This window comes from Hyla sarda, chromosome 3, assembly GCF_029499605.1.
Source record: "Hyla sarda isolate aHylSar1 chromosome 3, aHylSar1.hap1, whole genome shotgun sequence".
In the NCBI taxonomy this organism is placed as follows: domain Eukaryota; kingdom Metazoa; phylum Chordata; class Amphibia; order Anura; family Hylidae; genus Hyla; species Hyla sarda.
This window is the reverse complement of record NC_079191.1, coordinates 362,128,322-362,142,853: the sequence shown is the minus strand read 5'-3', so window position 1 is coordinate 362,142,853 and position 14,532 is coordinate 362,128,322. Positions and strand designations below refer to the sequence as shown.

Genomic DNA, 14,532 nt, shown 5'->3' with positions numbered 1-14,532 from the left:
ATTGGGTGTAAAGAAATAATAATCAACATATAAATAAGGACAAAATATTAATATTGATTATGGAAAAATAATTTCAAGGGCAAAATTATGGACCCAGAAATAAATTCTAGTGTATCCATTTGAACTCAAGACGTCTTAATTTGCTGTTTCTATCGCCACCCCGTTTGAGTGGTGGAACCTGGTCTAGCAAGATTAACTTCAAATCTCTCTCACTATGTTTCGCTTCAATAAAGTGTCTATACACAGGAAGGTCTAGTTTGCCTTTTCAAATAGAGTACCGATGTTGGTTCAGTCTAGTCTTGGCGTCCCACATAGTTTCTCCCACATAGGAGGTGGCATGGGCACGTCAAGGCATAGACAATGTGACTAGATGTACATGTCAAGTAGTGTTGTAGTCGGTACTCCTTTTCTGTGTCCTGCGCATGCTCAATGTGTCCATTCATACATCGGTGGCCATCTTTGAAGTGTAAAGTAGTGTTTTAGTTGGTACTCCTTTCCTGTGGTAGGTGGGGCCTGGTTTTAGTCGGTACTCCTTTCCTGTGGCCTTTAATCATGTATGAGCAATTTATACACTGCCGACAGGGGAATGACCCCTTGTTTTTCACAGTCAGGTATTTTTGTGGATTGCTCTTCAGTGACACTTCTGACTTAACCGGCTTAAAGCACTTCAGTGACTCATCCAACTACTAGTTAAGTCTGATGTGTCACTGAAGAGCAATCCACAGAAATACCTGACGGTCAAAATAAGGGGTCATACCCCTGCCGGCAGTGTATAAATTGCTCATACATGATTAAAGGCGCTACCTTCGTACATCCTACCACAGGAAAGGAGTACCGACCAAAACACTACTTTACACTTCAAAGATGGTCTCCGATGTATGAATGGGCACATTGAGCATGCGCAGGACGCACTGGTGACGTGACTGGGATATGTGTCACGTTCTGCCTCATGTAACCATGACGTCTTGCACGTTGATTGGTCAATCAGCCGCAGCATACACACACTGAAACACGCCAATATGCAGACTTTACAGTACAGATGTATAACATGTGGTTTTAATACAAAAACAAAGAACACTCCTCCACTCACTGCTCAGCTAACGACTGGAAGCTCCTCTAGCGGGAATCACCGAGGACACAGGATTGCAGTAATGTGTGCGCTCAGAGGCGAACAACCGGTAGTTTTCACGCAGACTAGCACTTCTTCCTGCCATGGGGTTTTGTTTACATGGGTAAGTGCAACCGTTGCCGCCCCTGCCGATGACCGTCTTTGATGTTATTTATTGCACCTGCACTAGTATTGAGAATATTTTAGAATTTATGACCTTTGACAACCATGATACTGTATGATAAGGTACCGTATTTTAGATCAGTATCTCTAACTCTGCACCTTATATTATGCTCTCTTCTTAATGCACATCTATGGATTGTTTGATATACTTTTATACACAATTGTTTGATTGAATGTAATGAATTATGTATTGAACTTCACATGTCCTATACCATGGGTTTGGTCACTTGTACTTGTGCTTGCAAAAGGCTGCTACTTCTTTTCACTGTAAGTGTGTTGCAGCAACCTGCTTTTTGTTGGAATAGATAGATAGATATAGACATATGTTTATATTTTGTAAAGTGTTGTAAACATTCAGGAAAACCCCTTTCTTCATGTGATAGTGGCTGTTTGAGATCGGTAAATGAAAGCATTTTGTTACTTACAAATTGTCCATTTAAAGGGGTATGCCGCCCCTAGACATCTCATCCCCTATCCAAAGATAGGGGAGATGTCTGATCGCGGGGCCCCACCGCTGGGACCCCCCACATTCTCGCTGCAGCACCCAGCATTCGTTTAGGATGCTGACTGTGTCACTGGAGGCTCGTGACGTCAAGTCACTCCCCCTCAATGCAAGTCCATGGGAGAGGCGTATAGACCATAGACCTCCCATAGACTTGCATTGAGAGAGAGTGCATGATGTCACGAGGGGGCATGGCCGTAACGTCACGAGCCTTCGGCGCCGCATGGCTAGTCATCCGGCACAGAGCGAAGTTCGCTCTGTGCACCAGATGACTGGGGTGCCTCAGCAGAGATCGCGGGGGGTCCCAGCAGCGGGACCCCCACGATCAGACATCTTATCTTTTGGATAAGGGATAAGATGTCTAGGGGCAGAGTACCCCTTTAAGTCTATGAAAGTGCACTATGTAGAAACAGAAGGCTACAAAAGTTGCAAAATGGCCTTTTTATTCAAATTTGCCCCACAAATATTTTTTTTTGGTTTTACCGTAGATTTATGATGTCATTACAAAGTACAGTTGGTTGCACAAAAAACAAGCCCTCATATGGGTCTGTAGGTGGTCATTTGAAAGCTATTAGAAGGCAAAGAGGAAAAAACATGTTCAACTTGCTCTCCAGCCAAGAACCGGAACTAAGGGCCCCAGAATATTTTCCTTTATAAATTTCCTGACGGACAGCATACAAAAGCCAAAAAAAGGACTGGTAGAATCACCCAGTTATCTTGTTTTCCTTGATGCATGCAGATAAGAAAAATATGGTATTTGTGCCAATATGCAATAAAACTCCTTTACCTCTTTTTCCAACACAGCTGAAAGTGGAAGAAGTCCATCATCTGGCTCTTCCCTCTGGTGCTGTAGAAAAAGCACTGGAGAAAAACTGATTGTAGAACTGATCCCATTCATTTAAACAGGACAGTTCAAATTCATCCGGCGTTTCAAGTTGGACGCCAGAAGGTGGAACACGCCCCCTGGGTGCCAGACAGGAAAATGCATTTTGCTGTATTCCCCTGTCCGACATGCACAATTAATGAACTCCAGATCCTAAGCAACTGATGCATTGGACATATGTGAACCTACAGTACACGCTGCATATGGTGAGATCTCTTCCTCTGTATTCAACAGGGTTTCCCAGCTTAAAGGGGTACTCTGCCCCTAGAATCTTATCCCCTATCCAAAGGATAGGGGATAAGATGTCTGATCGTGGGGGTCCCGCCGCTGGGGACCCCCTGAGATCTCAGCTGCAGCACCCCGCTATCATTACTGCACAGAGCAAACTCACTCTGTGCATAATGACGGGCAATACAGGGGCCGGAGCATCGTGACGTCATGGCTCCGCCCCCTCATGAAATTATGGACCACCCCCTCAATACAAGTCTATGGGAGGGGGCGTGGCGGCCATCCCACCCCCTCCCATAGACTTGCATTAAGAGGGCGGGCCGTGATGTCATGATGTCAGAGCGGGTTTGCTCTCCGCAGTAATGAAAGCGGGGTGCTGCAGCTGAGATCCCGGGGGTCCCCAGCGGCGGAACCCACGCGATCAGACATCTTATCCCTTATCCTTTGGAGGGGGGATAAGATGCTAGGGGCGGAGTACCGATTTAAGACTTATATGAGCATGGTGGGTGTGACTGCAGGGACCCCAATTTCGACCCCAAGAGTCGCTTGCTGGAACAAAGCAAGGGTCACTCCATTCATTGTCAATGGGAGCTGCCTATGGATGCTCCAAAAGACAATGAATGGAATGGCAATTCACAAGCGAAACCACTGCTGTGTTCCAATGGGAGACTCAAGACCCCATTTTTGAGATTTCCTACACTTATACCATTATTCAGTGGCAAGGATCAGGCATGTTATGTTCCAATGTGATATGGCAGATAAATTAGAGTCCATGCTAATTAGGTCATAGTTTGGTTCAGCCGACTTTATTCTATTGTGTGTTAGATCATGCAACTTATTTGTGTTGTCTTAGAAAAGTCCTTCAGTGAGAGAAGTGTTGACATTTATAAAGGGGGGGTAAACTTCCCTACAATAAATAACATTTCCTTTTAAACATTTGTCATCATTTGCTTTGAAGTTCATATTCACTTTAATTTGTATTATGTCACTAAAATTTTTGAAAATAAATTCAAAATTAAAGTGAATAAGAACTTCAAAGCAAATGATGACACATTTTTAAAAGGAAATGTTATTGATTTGTAGGTTTTGTGTAGTCAAAAAATATCATTGATGATGATGATGACTAATTCTACGAATAAGTCTCAGAATCTTTTCAGCAGTACAAAGGTGTCAACAACAGATAGATGTTTTTAGGTGATGAGAATACTGAACATTATCACATTTTACCAGAATCAAAATTGTGATTTTACATGACTAAAAGTTTTGATTATCTCATTTCTATCAGGGAAAAGTTTTATTACATGATAGGTAATTCTAATCTAGACTACATATAGAACAAGAATTTTCACCCAAATTTTGGACATTCCTAGTTTAAACCCTAAAGGGGTTGTCCGGCGTTAGTAATTTGATTTCTGTGGGCTAGACTGAATAAAAAATATATGTACTCTCCTTTCCAATATCCAGCTGCTGCCATACTCACTGCTCCCTGGTCCCCTTCTTGACAGACAGGACCCCCACTTTACTTTAATTTCCAGATCCCCCTCTTTTCTGCCCTACATCTGAGTTACTCCTTTAAAGGGGTATTCCGGCCAAATACATCTTATCCCTATCCAAAGGATAGGGGATCAGATGTTTGATCACGGGGGGCCCCCTGCATTCTATGCGGGGCTGTGTTTCCAGTCTCGGAAACCTCTTTGTTTCCAGGACTGGAGATATGACGCCACACCCCCTCGTGATGTCACACCATGCCCCCTCCATTCATGTCAACGGGATGGGGCGTGACGACGTCACGCCCCCTCCCATAGACATGAATGGAGGTGGTATGGCATGACGTTACATCTCCAGTCCAAGAAACAAAGAGGTTTCCATAGAATGCGGGTGCTGCTCAGAGATCTCGGGGGGGTCCCAGCAGCGGGACTCTTGCGAACAGACATTCCTTGGATAGGGGATAAGATGTATTTGGCCAGAATACCCCTTTGATTTCCCAGTTTATATCGACTAAGATTATTAATATTTGTTTTTTACTTTTATACAATAAGATTCTGTTAATGGATGTTCAGGATGTTGCAGGTGTTCATGTTCAATTCCAATTTAAAGAAGAATGTTTTATATGTTTATGATATCGCCAGGTTAGAGATTACCGCTACCATTGAGCCTACGTGATCCATTGCATCAAATTCCACATTCTGAAATGATTTCCTAGTAGGTGATTCTTTATAAAATATCAGATCATCCGCAGAATTTAGTTGGTCCTATGCTACTGCCTAGACTGCCAATTACAGTTGTGGGTGGATGGTATATGGGTGGTCAGCCTACACCTTGTGGCAGAGCTACATAATCTATAGGAACTATTTGTGGTTTTTATATCTGATTATTTTAGACTTTTTAAATGTCATAAAGGATAAGAGTGTTAACCCCAATGTATGATTTTTTTAAATGCCACAAAAAATTTGGGCCTACACACTTTGGCTTTATTTTTTGCACAGTCCAAACCATATTTTTCAATAAAATATTTCTACACAGTTCAGTAGTAAGGATCTGACTTTGTTTAGTTAAAGGGATATCCATCCCTGATCATTTGCATGTCATAAGGAACTTGGACTTCTATTTTGTTACTTTGGAATAAAGTTTCTATTGGCTTCTGAATGTTTTTCTTTTCTTATATTTCCCGTTTCTTGCCCATTTCAAGAAAGGAATTGTAACCTAGAAGAAGCCGCCTTATTGCACCAATAGAAAACAGCCTATGAAAGTAGAACCAGATGTCATTTAGTACAGTGTTCCTGTGCCAAGAACCCTCTTACATTGTTTCCCCGAGACTATGATCATATAATGTGCTGCCTTTAAAAAGTACCTGTCACCAAACTAAACTTTAAATTTATTGTTCCTTATGTAATTATAAGACACTTTGCTATTTACTTGCTGTTAAAATTCTCAACCTTTATATGTTTTTAATGTGATTGAAAAAACGGCCACTAGGTGGCTCTGTTCTGTTCCCTGCTGCAAGCCATACAGTTAGTTTGGTCTCCTCCCGACCTGGCAAGAGACCAAACTCAGGAAGTGCGTGCGGGACATGGCAAGGCACAGCTCTCGCAGGCTTCAGTGATGCTGCGCCTCCTGGGGAATGCCCACTTTCTCCTGCTGGGAGATCACACAATGTGAGCAAGGGGAAAGGTATGATACAGAGCTTTTTAAAATCTTGGTGGAAAAAAATTAGGGGCAGGAGGGGTGTTAGGAGGAGTTAGGGAATATAATCTGAGTTAGTTTGGAAAATATGGTTTAATGACAGGTACTTTAAATGCATGAGCACAGTGTGAGGACCCCCTAAAGCCATGGCACCTGTCCATTTGGGTGCACATACCACAGATGGAGAACCTAGAGCCTAAAAAAGATGCTATAATCTGGGAGATGCAGTACAATACCACAGCCATGTTGCATATAGATAATATCTTTATGTAGTATGGAGGTGAAAGGGTTTTAATTCTACATATTACTGTTCAAGGGTAATGAGTCAACTAAACTCTCCTAGGTTTCTCTATTCTACAAGCTCCATCGCTTGTCTGTTTGGCAACTGAGTTCCCTAATGTTTCTGCCATCAGATCCAGGTCAACACCATAGGTCCCTCTGAAATGTTCCATCATGGAGTTAAGTGATAGTTTTTCACTATATTTATGGTCTCATGACGTATTGCCATTTGATTCCTGGGGTAGACAGTGAATGTTAGACTTGTGGAAAACAATGACCTGCATGAAGAAGTGTCGTCTAAACATTTAATATGTTGTGAGAAGTTTGCTGTAGTTCTAACCCTCATTTCTCACATAAGAGATCAACTTAAAACAAATGAAAGCCTATTTCAGACATAATTCACTAGAAAAAAAAGTTTACAAATGCTACAAAAACTCCCTTATATTCTGGGGATCCCCCACCATCTTACTAGGAAGTGTATCCAGTCCAAGTGCTGTGCAGTGAAGTAAACACATGACGCCATTGTGTTATTGGAGGATTCATAACATGTGATTGTCACATGACATGATGGCTTACTCTTTCTTATTACAGGAAATACATCTAATAGAATCTCAGTTACATATTAGATCCAAATAGAGCAGAGATGCTCTGAATAAATGGATAATAAAGAGATATTTTTTTTCTATGAAGTCGATGGTGTCAGTCTGTTAAGTTTACACACTTGGCTTCCCCTTTATCAGATAGGCTACATTTTGGTTTTCTATCACAATTTGGAAGATCTTAGGCTTCGAATAGACATTTGTAACATGGCTGAATGCAGGAGCCATATATTAAATGCCTTTGACAGACTTGAATCCAACACATCACCTCAACATGTAAAAACAGGAAATCATTTCCTAATCTCTCAGAATGGGATCGCATTCCTTTATGGGACTAAAATTAAAGCCATATTACGCCTTATAAACAAAGCCTTGTTTTCCTTCAACAAATAATAGTTGTCATAAAAAATTACAGAATGGAAAGAATAAAATACCGTAACAAATGCCATTGACTTCAATGGCAGGAATAACAGACAATGTTGTCTAAAAGACAGCAAACTTTTTTTTGGCCCAAATTTATTGACTTTACCAAAAGACTGAGCAGTATCTTAAAGGGGTACTCTGCATTTTATCCCCTATCCAAAGGGACCCTTGCGATCTTCCTGCTGCACTCGGCTTTCGTTTAGAGCGTTGGGTGCAGCACCGGAGGCTTGTGACGTCACGGTCACGCTCAGCTCGTGGCGTCATGGCCACGCCCCTTCAATGCAAGTCTATGGCTGTCACGCCCCCTCCCATAGACTTGCATTGAGGGGGCATGGCCGTTACGTCACGAGCAGGGCATGACCTTGACGTCACGAGCCTCTGGTGCTGCACCCAGCGCTCTAAACGAAAGCCGAGTGCAGCAGGGAGATCACGAGGGTCCCTTTGGATAGGGGATAAGATGCAGAGTACCCCTTTAAGATACTGCTCAGTCTTTTGGTAATGTCCATAAATTTGGGCCAAAAAAAAAGCATAGGGCAAAGTCTGCTCTGTGCACCAGATGTCTGGGGTACTGCAGCAGAGATCGTGGGGGTCCCCAGCAGCGGGACCCCAGTGATCAGACATCTTATCCCCTATCCTTTGGATAGGGGGTAAGATGTCTAGGGGTGGAGCACCCCTTTAAGAGGTAGACTTGGTTAAACAATGCATTGGTATCATCATACTTTTGTCATGCATACAGAGCAAGAAAGCCTATTTGTTAGCTGCTCCCTTAACAACCAATCACAGCTCAGCTTTCACATCACCAGAGCTCGTAGGTGACCTGTGATTGGTTGTTATGGAAAAATCACTCCATTTTTTTTCTCACACAGTTTGATAAATCTGTGCCTATATCTCTATTAGGTTTCTAGCTTGTATAAAAATGTACGCTACACTCTAAAAATAAATATTTCTACTGCATGAAGACAATTGTGCTCACCAATAGTATAACTATACTATCATTAATCCAAATCTTGCTATAATATCCCAGGACAATGACCATTACTATAATCATGGCATGGTGTCTCCATTACCAGCACTGGGGCCATTGGTTTCATTATTGCCCAAGTCATATTCAGTTGCATTGCTATAGAATATCTGCATGAAGTTTACATGTTCTCGCTGTGTTCTCCGGTTTCATACTTGGGCTTCCATACATTGGCTCTAAAGTGGGTTCTTACAAAGGGAAGCAACTGAAGTTATCAAAGTATATACGTTATTAAAGTGGTTATACAGGAATCGAAAAACAGAGATAATTTCTTTCAAAGACCTCTTCCTGTCTGTCTCCAGGTTGGGTGTGGTTCTGCAGCTCAGTTCCATTGAAGTGAATGGAGCCATGAATGGAGCCAAGTTGTAATACCACACCCAAAGTAGAGACCGACAGGGAGCGGTCTTTGAAAGAAAATAGGTCTGTTTTTCGAATCCTGGATAACTCCTTTTAATGTAATATTTCAAGAGAGTGTCAAATCTGTGGAAATACATTAGGCGTTCGTCTTACTTCTAATGCTGCCTGCATGTTACCAGTCTGAGGAGGTATGTGCTGCTTGGACTGAAGAACACTGTGAAGAACACTTTGTAACTTGCTGTGTGCGTACTGACTTGGCATCTTATGTTTTTTGAAGTTTCATTGATGCACAAATGATTCACGTAACCAAGATGTAGACTGTGACTTTTGCTTTCTTCCTCCTTCACACTTCCTACTGAGGCTTTTCTCTTCCTTTCTTTCTCTTTCTCTGATACTTCTGTGTACACCTACCGGAACCTTGACAGTGGAAAAAGTGATATATCAGAACATGGTTCACCTTGTATAGGATAGTATAGCAGTGCTAAAGCGAAATATACACGTACTTATATCTGAGCAGAAGATCAGGGCTCCAAAGGCTCCCTGTATGCATCCACCAACCCTTCATTTTGAACCCAATGTAAATCCGATGGGAGGTTGTTAATGTTGAATAAATGCATGGGCAATACCAATACACACAGTTCATTGGGCATTGTTTTTTTAAATGGATATTTGCAGTAAAAGTGTTTAGTTAAGTATATGACCAGCACAGTAGAACCATTTAGAGATGGACTCATTGTATACTGCACGTCACAATTTCCTGCGCTTAAACAGTTAAGAAAATATACCGTGCTTCTGACATAGGAAAATGTGCCATTGCTGGTCAGACTGCATTCTTTCTTCTCTATTCCCGTAAATGCCCTTAATAATAGGTTGGCATGTCTCCAAATTCACCTCTGTCACAGAATACCTTAACCCCTGCAGCTCAAGGTAAAACTATACATGGTATAAGCTTATGTCATATCATAAAATGAGCTAAATCAGAATAACAGGAGGTTTGTAGACTTGGGATTGTTTGCTTGACTATAGGTAGTTTAATGGGTCTGTCATACTGACATAGGACCATTGAAATATAAATTTGCTCTTAAAGGGGTACTCCGTAGGAAAACTTTTTTTTTTTCTTTTTTTTTCAAATCAACTGGTTCCAGAAAGTTAAACAGATTTGTAAATTACTTCTATGAAATAATCTTAATCCTTCTAGTATTTATCAGCTGATGTATGCTCCACAGGAAGTTGAGTTGTTCTTTTCTGTCTGACCACAGTGTTCTCTGCTGACACCTCTGTCCATGTCGGGAACTGTCCAGAGCAGGAACAAATTCTCATAGCAAACTTCTCCTGCTCTGGAAAGTTCCTGACATGGACAGAGGTGTCAGCAGAGAGCACTGTTGTCAGACGGAAAGGAAATTCAAAAGCAAAATAACTTCCTCTGGAGCATACAGCAGCTGATAAATACTGGAAGGATCAGTAACCTACAAATCTGTTTAAAGGGATATTCCGGTGAAAAGCAATTTTCAGAAAGTTAAAGGGATTTGTAAATGACTTCTATTAAAAAATCTTAATGCTACCAGTACTTATCAGCTGCTGAAGTTTTCAGTGTGATCACAGTGCTCTCTGCTGACACCTCTGTCTGTCTCAGGAACTGTCCAGAGTAGCAGCAAATCCCCATCGCAAACCTGTTTAACTTTCTGGAGCCAGTTGATATGAAAAAAATTGTTTTATACCAGAATACCCCTTTAACTTTCTGGCACCAGTTGATTTGAAAAAATAGTTTTCCACCGGATTATCCCTTTTAACACCATTGTCATGTACTCATCTTGTAGACACTGGAGAAGTGTAAGCACAACTGTGAAGGTGGTAGTGCATGTGGTTGCATCACAGCAAAAATCACAGGAGCAAGAAGATCCTATCTGGTCATGGTACAGGTATAGAGAGGACGCATTTCGGCACATCAGGCCTTTCTCAGCTGTCTTTGACAGCTCAGGAAGACCTGCTGTGCCGAAATGCGTCCTCTCTATACCTGTACCATCACCACATGTGAATAAACAGTACAATTATTGCATCCTACTTGGTAAGTGCTTGGATATTCATGTAATGTAATCATCTTGTATGTTGTCTCATGATCATGTTATGTAGAAATTTCTATTACATTTACCGGTACTATTTTTTCTTCTTGAAAAGGAGCTGACAGTGTGCACATTTTTTTTATGAAGGATGTTAAGCAGACACCTTGCCCTTCATGCTTGTGCTCAGGGTCTGCTAGGCCCAATGGACATTAGTTTTAGGATGTAATTCTAAGATTCTTCAGCTATACAGTGACCCCCCCCCCCCGACCTACGATGGCCCCGATATACGATCATTTCAACACACGATGGCCTCTCAGAGGCCATCGCATGTTGAAGGCAGCATCAACATATGATGCTTTTATATGTCGGGGCCATCGCTTAAACGGCTATCAGGCAGCGCAGACTGCTTCAGCTGCCCCCGGGTAGCCGTTTACGGTGCCCCGTGTGGTCCGCTGATGATCACTTACCTGTCCTCGGGGCTCCGGCGCTTCCTCTTCGGGATCCCCTGCATCGTCGGCGCTCTCCATCGTCGTCATCACGTCGCTGCACACGCCGTCCCGTCATCCAATAGGAGCGGCGTACATAGCGACGTGATGGCGGCGATGGAGAGCGAGGATGGCCTTGCTGAAGCGTCGGGGACACCCAGGGGATGCGGTGACAGCGATGGAAGGCAACATCCAGGGCAGCGGTGACGGTCCGGAGCGGCGGGGACAGGTGAGTATACCAATACCAGTGATCTTCAACCTGCGGACCTCCAGATGTTGCAAAATTACAACTCCCAGCATGCCCGGACAGCCAACGGCTGTCCGGGCATGCTGGGTGTTGTAGTTTTGCAACATCTGGAGGTCCGCAGGTTGTAGACCACTGTCCTATACTTTACATTGCACGGATCCCTCAACATAGGATGGTTTCAACAAATGATGGTCCATTTGGAACAGATTACCATCGTATGTTGAGGGACCACTTGTACACATATAATATGGCCAGTATATTCCTGTCTCCTGTCTTACTTTATCTGCTATCATTGGACAGACAAGTCATAATATAAATATAGACTCAAACATGTGGGTAAAGCACTATGTGGTGAATCATTTGTCCCAAGAGCTTTGTTCCAAGTTTCGGATGTATTGGGGTGTCAATAAGCCACTGCCTTGGTTGGGGTATTAGAATATAGAGATAGATTAATCCAGAGTCATCTTTAAAAGAATCGGCGGAACCTGTTGGACCCATTAAAGTAGGTGAGCATTACAGTATCCGACTCAGGGCCCACTGGATGTTTCCCTGATGGGCCACTCTGGTCCTGTCTGTGGTGTTAACCAAAATGGAAAATAAATTTAGTTTAGACCTTCTTCAGTCTTCGGTAGGATCTATTGTAGAAATGTTGATGGAGATCCTTATTTTTATCATAGCAGAAAAGTATTTTTACTACTTGAACTCCTTAACCCTAAATACCATTTATTTATACCATAAATCTAAAGAGCCACTTATTGACTATATTTTCTTTCTACTCCGATAGGTCATCCAATAATGATGCACAAAACACTTATGGGTAAGTAAAGTATGATGTCATGTGCTTACAGTGATGTAGGAATGAGCGGCACAGTCTATGGACTTATTATGGCTCTTGAGTAAATATGAGGAAATATGTTTATCCATAGTAGCATTTACAAGGACATAGGCTGGGGTTGGATGAGGCTAAATGTATATATGCCTCCTCAATATACATAAATGTATAATCTCATTGGACTCGTACATGTAACCATATTTTCCTGTCACTATATCATGAATGTATTAATCAATCTTTCTGGATATGTTGTCACAAGGAGATTTATATTTATACATCATTTGATGTTTTGGGGTCCTTGGGGTTTGGGCTTCTTCCAATTTTACATTAATGGCCTATCCAGATGAAGGTCTTGGACAACCTGTTTAAAAGTGTACTCCATCGTTTGACAACATATTCCCTATCCACAGGAAAGCGCATAAGTGTCTAATCGTGTATCTCCGGCAGTCCCATAGAGATGCATGGATAGGACGTGTCAACTCCACACTCTTTGTGCAGAGACAGTCAGGCACCGTTCTGGAAATCAGACACTTATCTCCTATGCTTTAAATAGGGAATACGTTTCCAAATGTCGGAGTACCCTTTTAATTGTGTGATATAGAATAATACTTGATGTAACCTTATGGTAAATGGTATTTGTGCCTCCAAGAAGTTCAGTAACCTTAAAGGGGTACTCCGGTGCTTAGACATCTTATCCCCTATCCAAAGGATAGGGGATAGGATGCCTGATCTCGGGGGTCCCGCCGCTGGGGACCCCCGTGATCTTGCATGCAGCACCCCAGTTAAAATCAGTCCCCGGAGCATGTTCATTCCGGGTCTGATTACCGGCGACCATGGGGCAGGCGGCGTGTGACGTCACGCCCCGGCCCCCGTGTGACGTCACGCTCCACCCCTCAATGCAAGCCTATGGGAGGGGGTGTGACAGCTGCGTGCAAGATCACGGGGGTCCCCAGCGGCGGGAACCCCGCGATCAGGCATCTTATCCCCTATCCTAAGCGCCGGAGTACCCCTTTAACTCTCATATCATAAAGGTACAGATCATTGCAGCCTGATTCTTTCTGTTTTTACAAGCTACCAGAATACAAATCAATGTAACAAACATTTTATAGAAAAAATGAAGAAAAGCATTCCATACAGTTCATACGTTTACTTGTTATGATGACTTGTTTTAGGTGAACCCTACATAGAAATATTTGAGCAGCCCCGCCAGAGAGGCATGAGATTCCGGTACAAATGTGAAGGCCGTTCAGCTGGCAGTATCCTCGGTGAACGCTGCTCAGAAAATAACCGCACATACCCATCAATCCAGGTATTAAACAATGTATAATTCATAGTTATTCCCTAACCTAGAGCATTTATCAAGAACTTCTTTGGTATTGCTAAGTTGTTCAGTACTTCTGGTCTTTAGAATTAAGTAGTTAGGTAATTTTGACTACTGTGAAGCCTCTCCAAAAGACCACTTATTTGAGAAGACCCTCTTATTGAAACAAGATTTCATTTGACAGTTTTTAGTACACATACATTTAGTACACATACATTTTACTTAAAGGCTATTTCCTTTTAGAAGTCCACCCAGTAGAGGACCAATGTAATTTTGAGCAGTCTTCTCAAAGAGGTTTCTCTGTAAACCATATAGTAACTTTCTCCGTCTTAATGAAATCTGAAGTCCCATCTTCTTTACATGTAATAGCAGTGTGTTGACCATGCATGAAGTGTGAAGTAAAACCAATGGGCATCCTTTTATTTTGGTCTGTGAACATTGTTTCTGCACCTGGTTGAACATCTGATGGAGCTTTCTGCCTCCAAAGTTCAACCTAAGAACTTATCAGAAATGTATTTCACATTCCTAACTTGAAAGAAAATTTACTTCTGATTACTAGGAGCATCCAAAACCCTAATTTCCCCAAATACTGTATATTTAGCTATAACCATGTCCTTATTTAAAACAAGCAGTATTGATGCACCCAATGCACATGACTTCCATAGAATTCCACCTTTATTAATCCAACAGGGCTAGACAGGCAACATTACCAGCTTGGTTTCTGCATATTTGCCACAAACTTGTTATCCAATTTTCCAAATGGGTTGCATAATTTAGGCAACCACTTTTCACATTAAGGGCACATAATTGGGTCTTGAAAG

The 14,532-nt window shown here is 42.2% G+C and overlaps 1 protein-coding gene across 6 annotated transcripts in view; it reads left to right on the top strand.

The window, feature by feature from the left end:
* Nucleotides 1-14,532, top strand: part of REL (REL proto-oncogene, NF-kB subunit) — an 80,892-nt gene that overhangs the window by 30,467 nt on the left and 35,893 nt on the right. For 5 of the 6 annotated variants that reach the window (XM_056567678.1, XM_056567680.1, XM_056567675.1 and 2 more), the window contains exons 2-3: nucleotides 12,343-12,375; nucleotides 13,563-13,699. In XM_056567678.1, the coding sequence (XP_056423653.1) occupies nucleotides 12,354-12,375; nucleotides 13,563-13,699 (159 nt within the window). In that variant the 5' untranslated portion in view covers nucleotides 12,343-12,353. Of the gene's footprint in view, nucleotides 1-1,179; nucleotides 1,233-12,342; nucleotides 12,376-13,562; nucleotides 13,700-14,532 lie in introns of those variants that run through there. The other variant, XM_056567677.1, reaches the window with a different exon arrangement.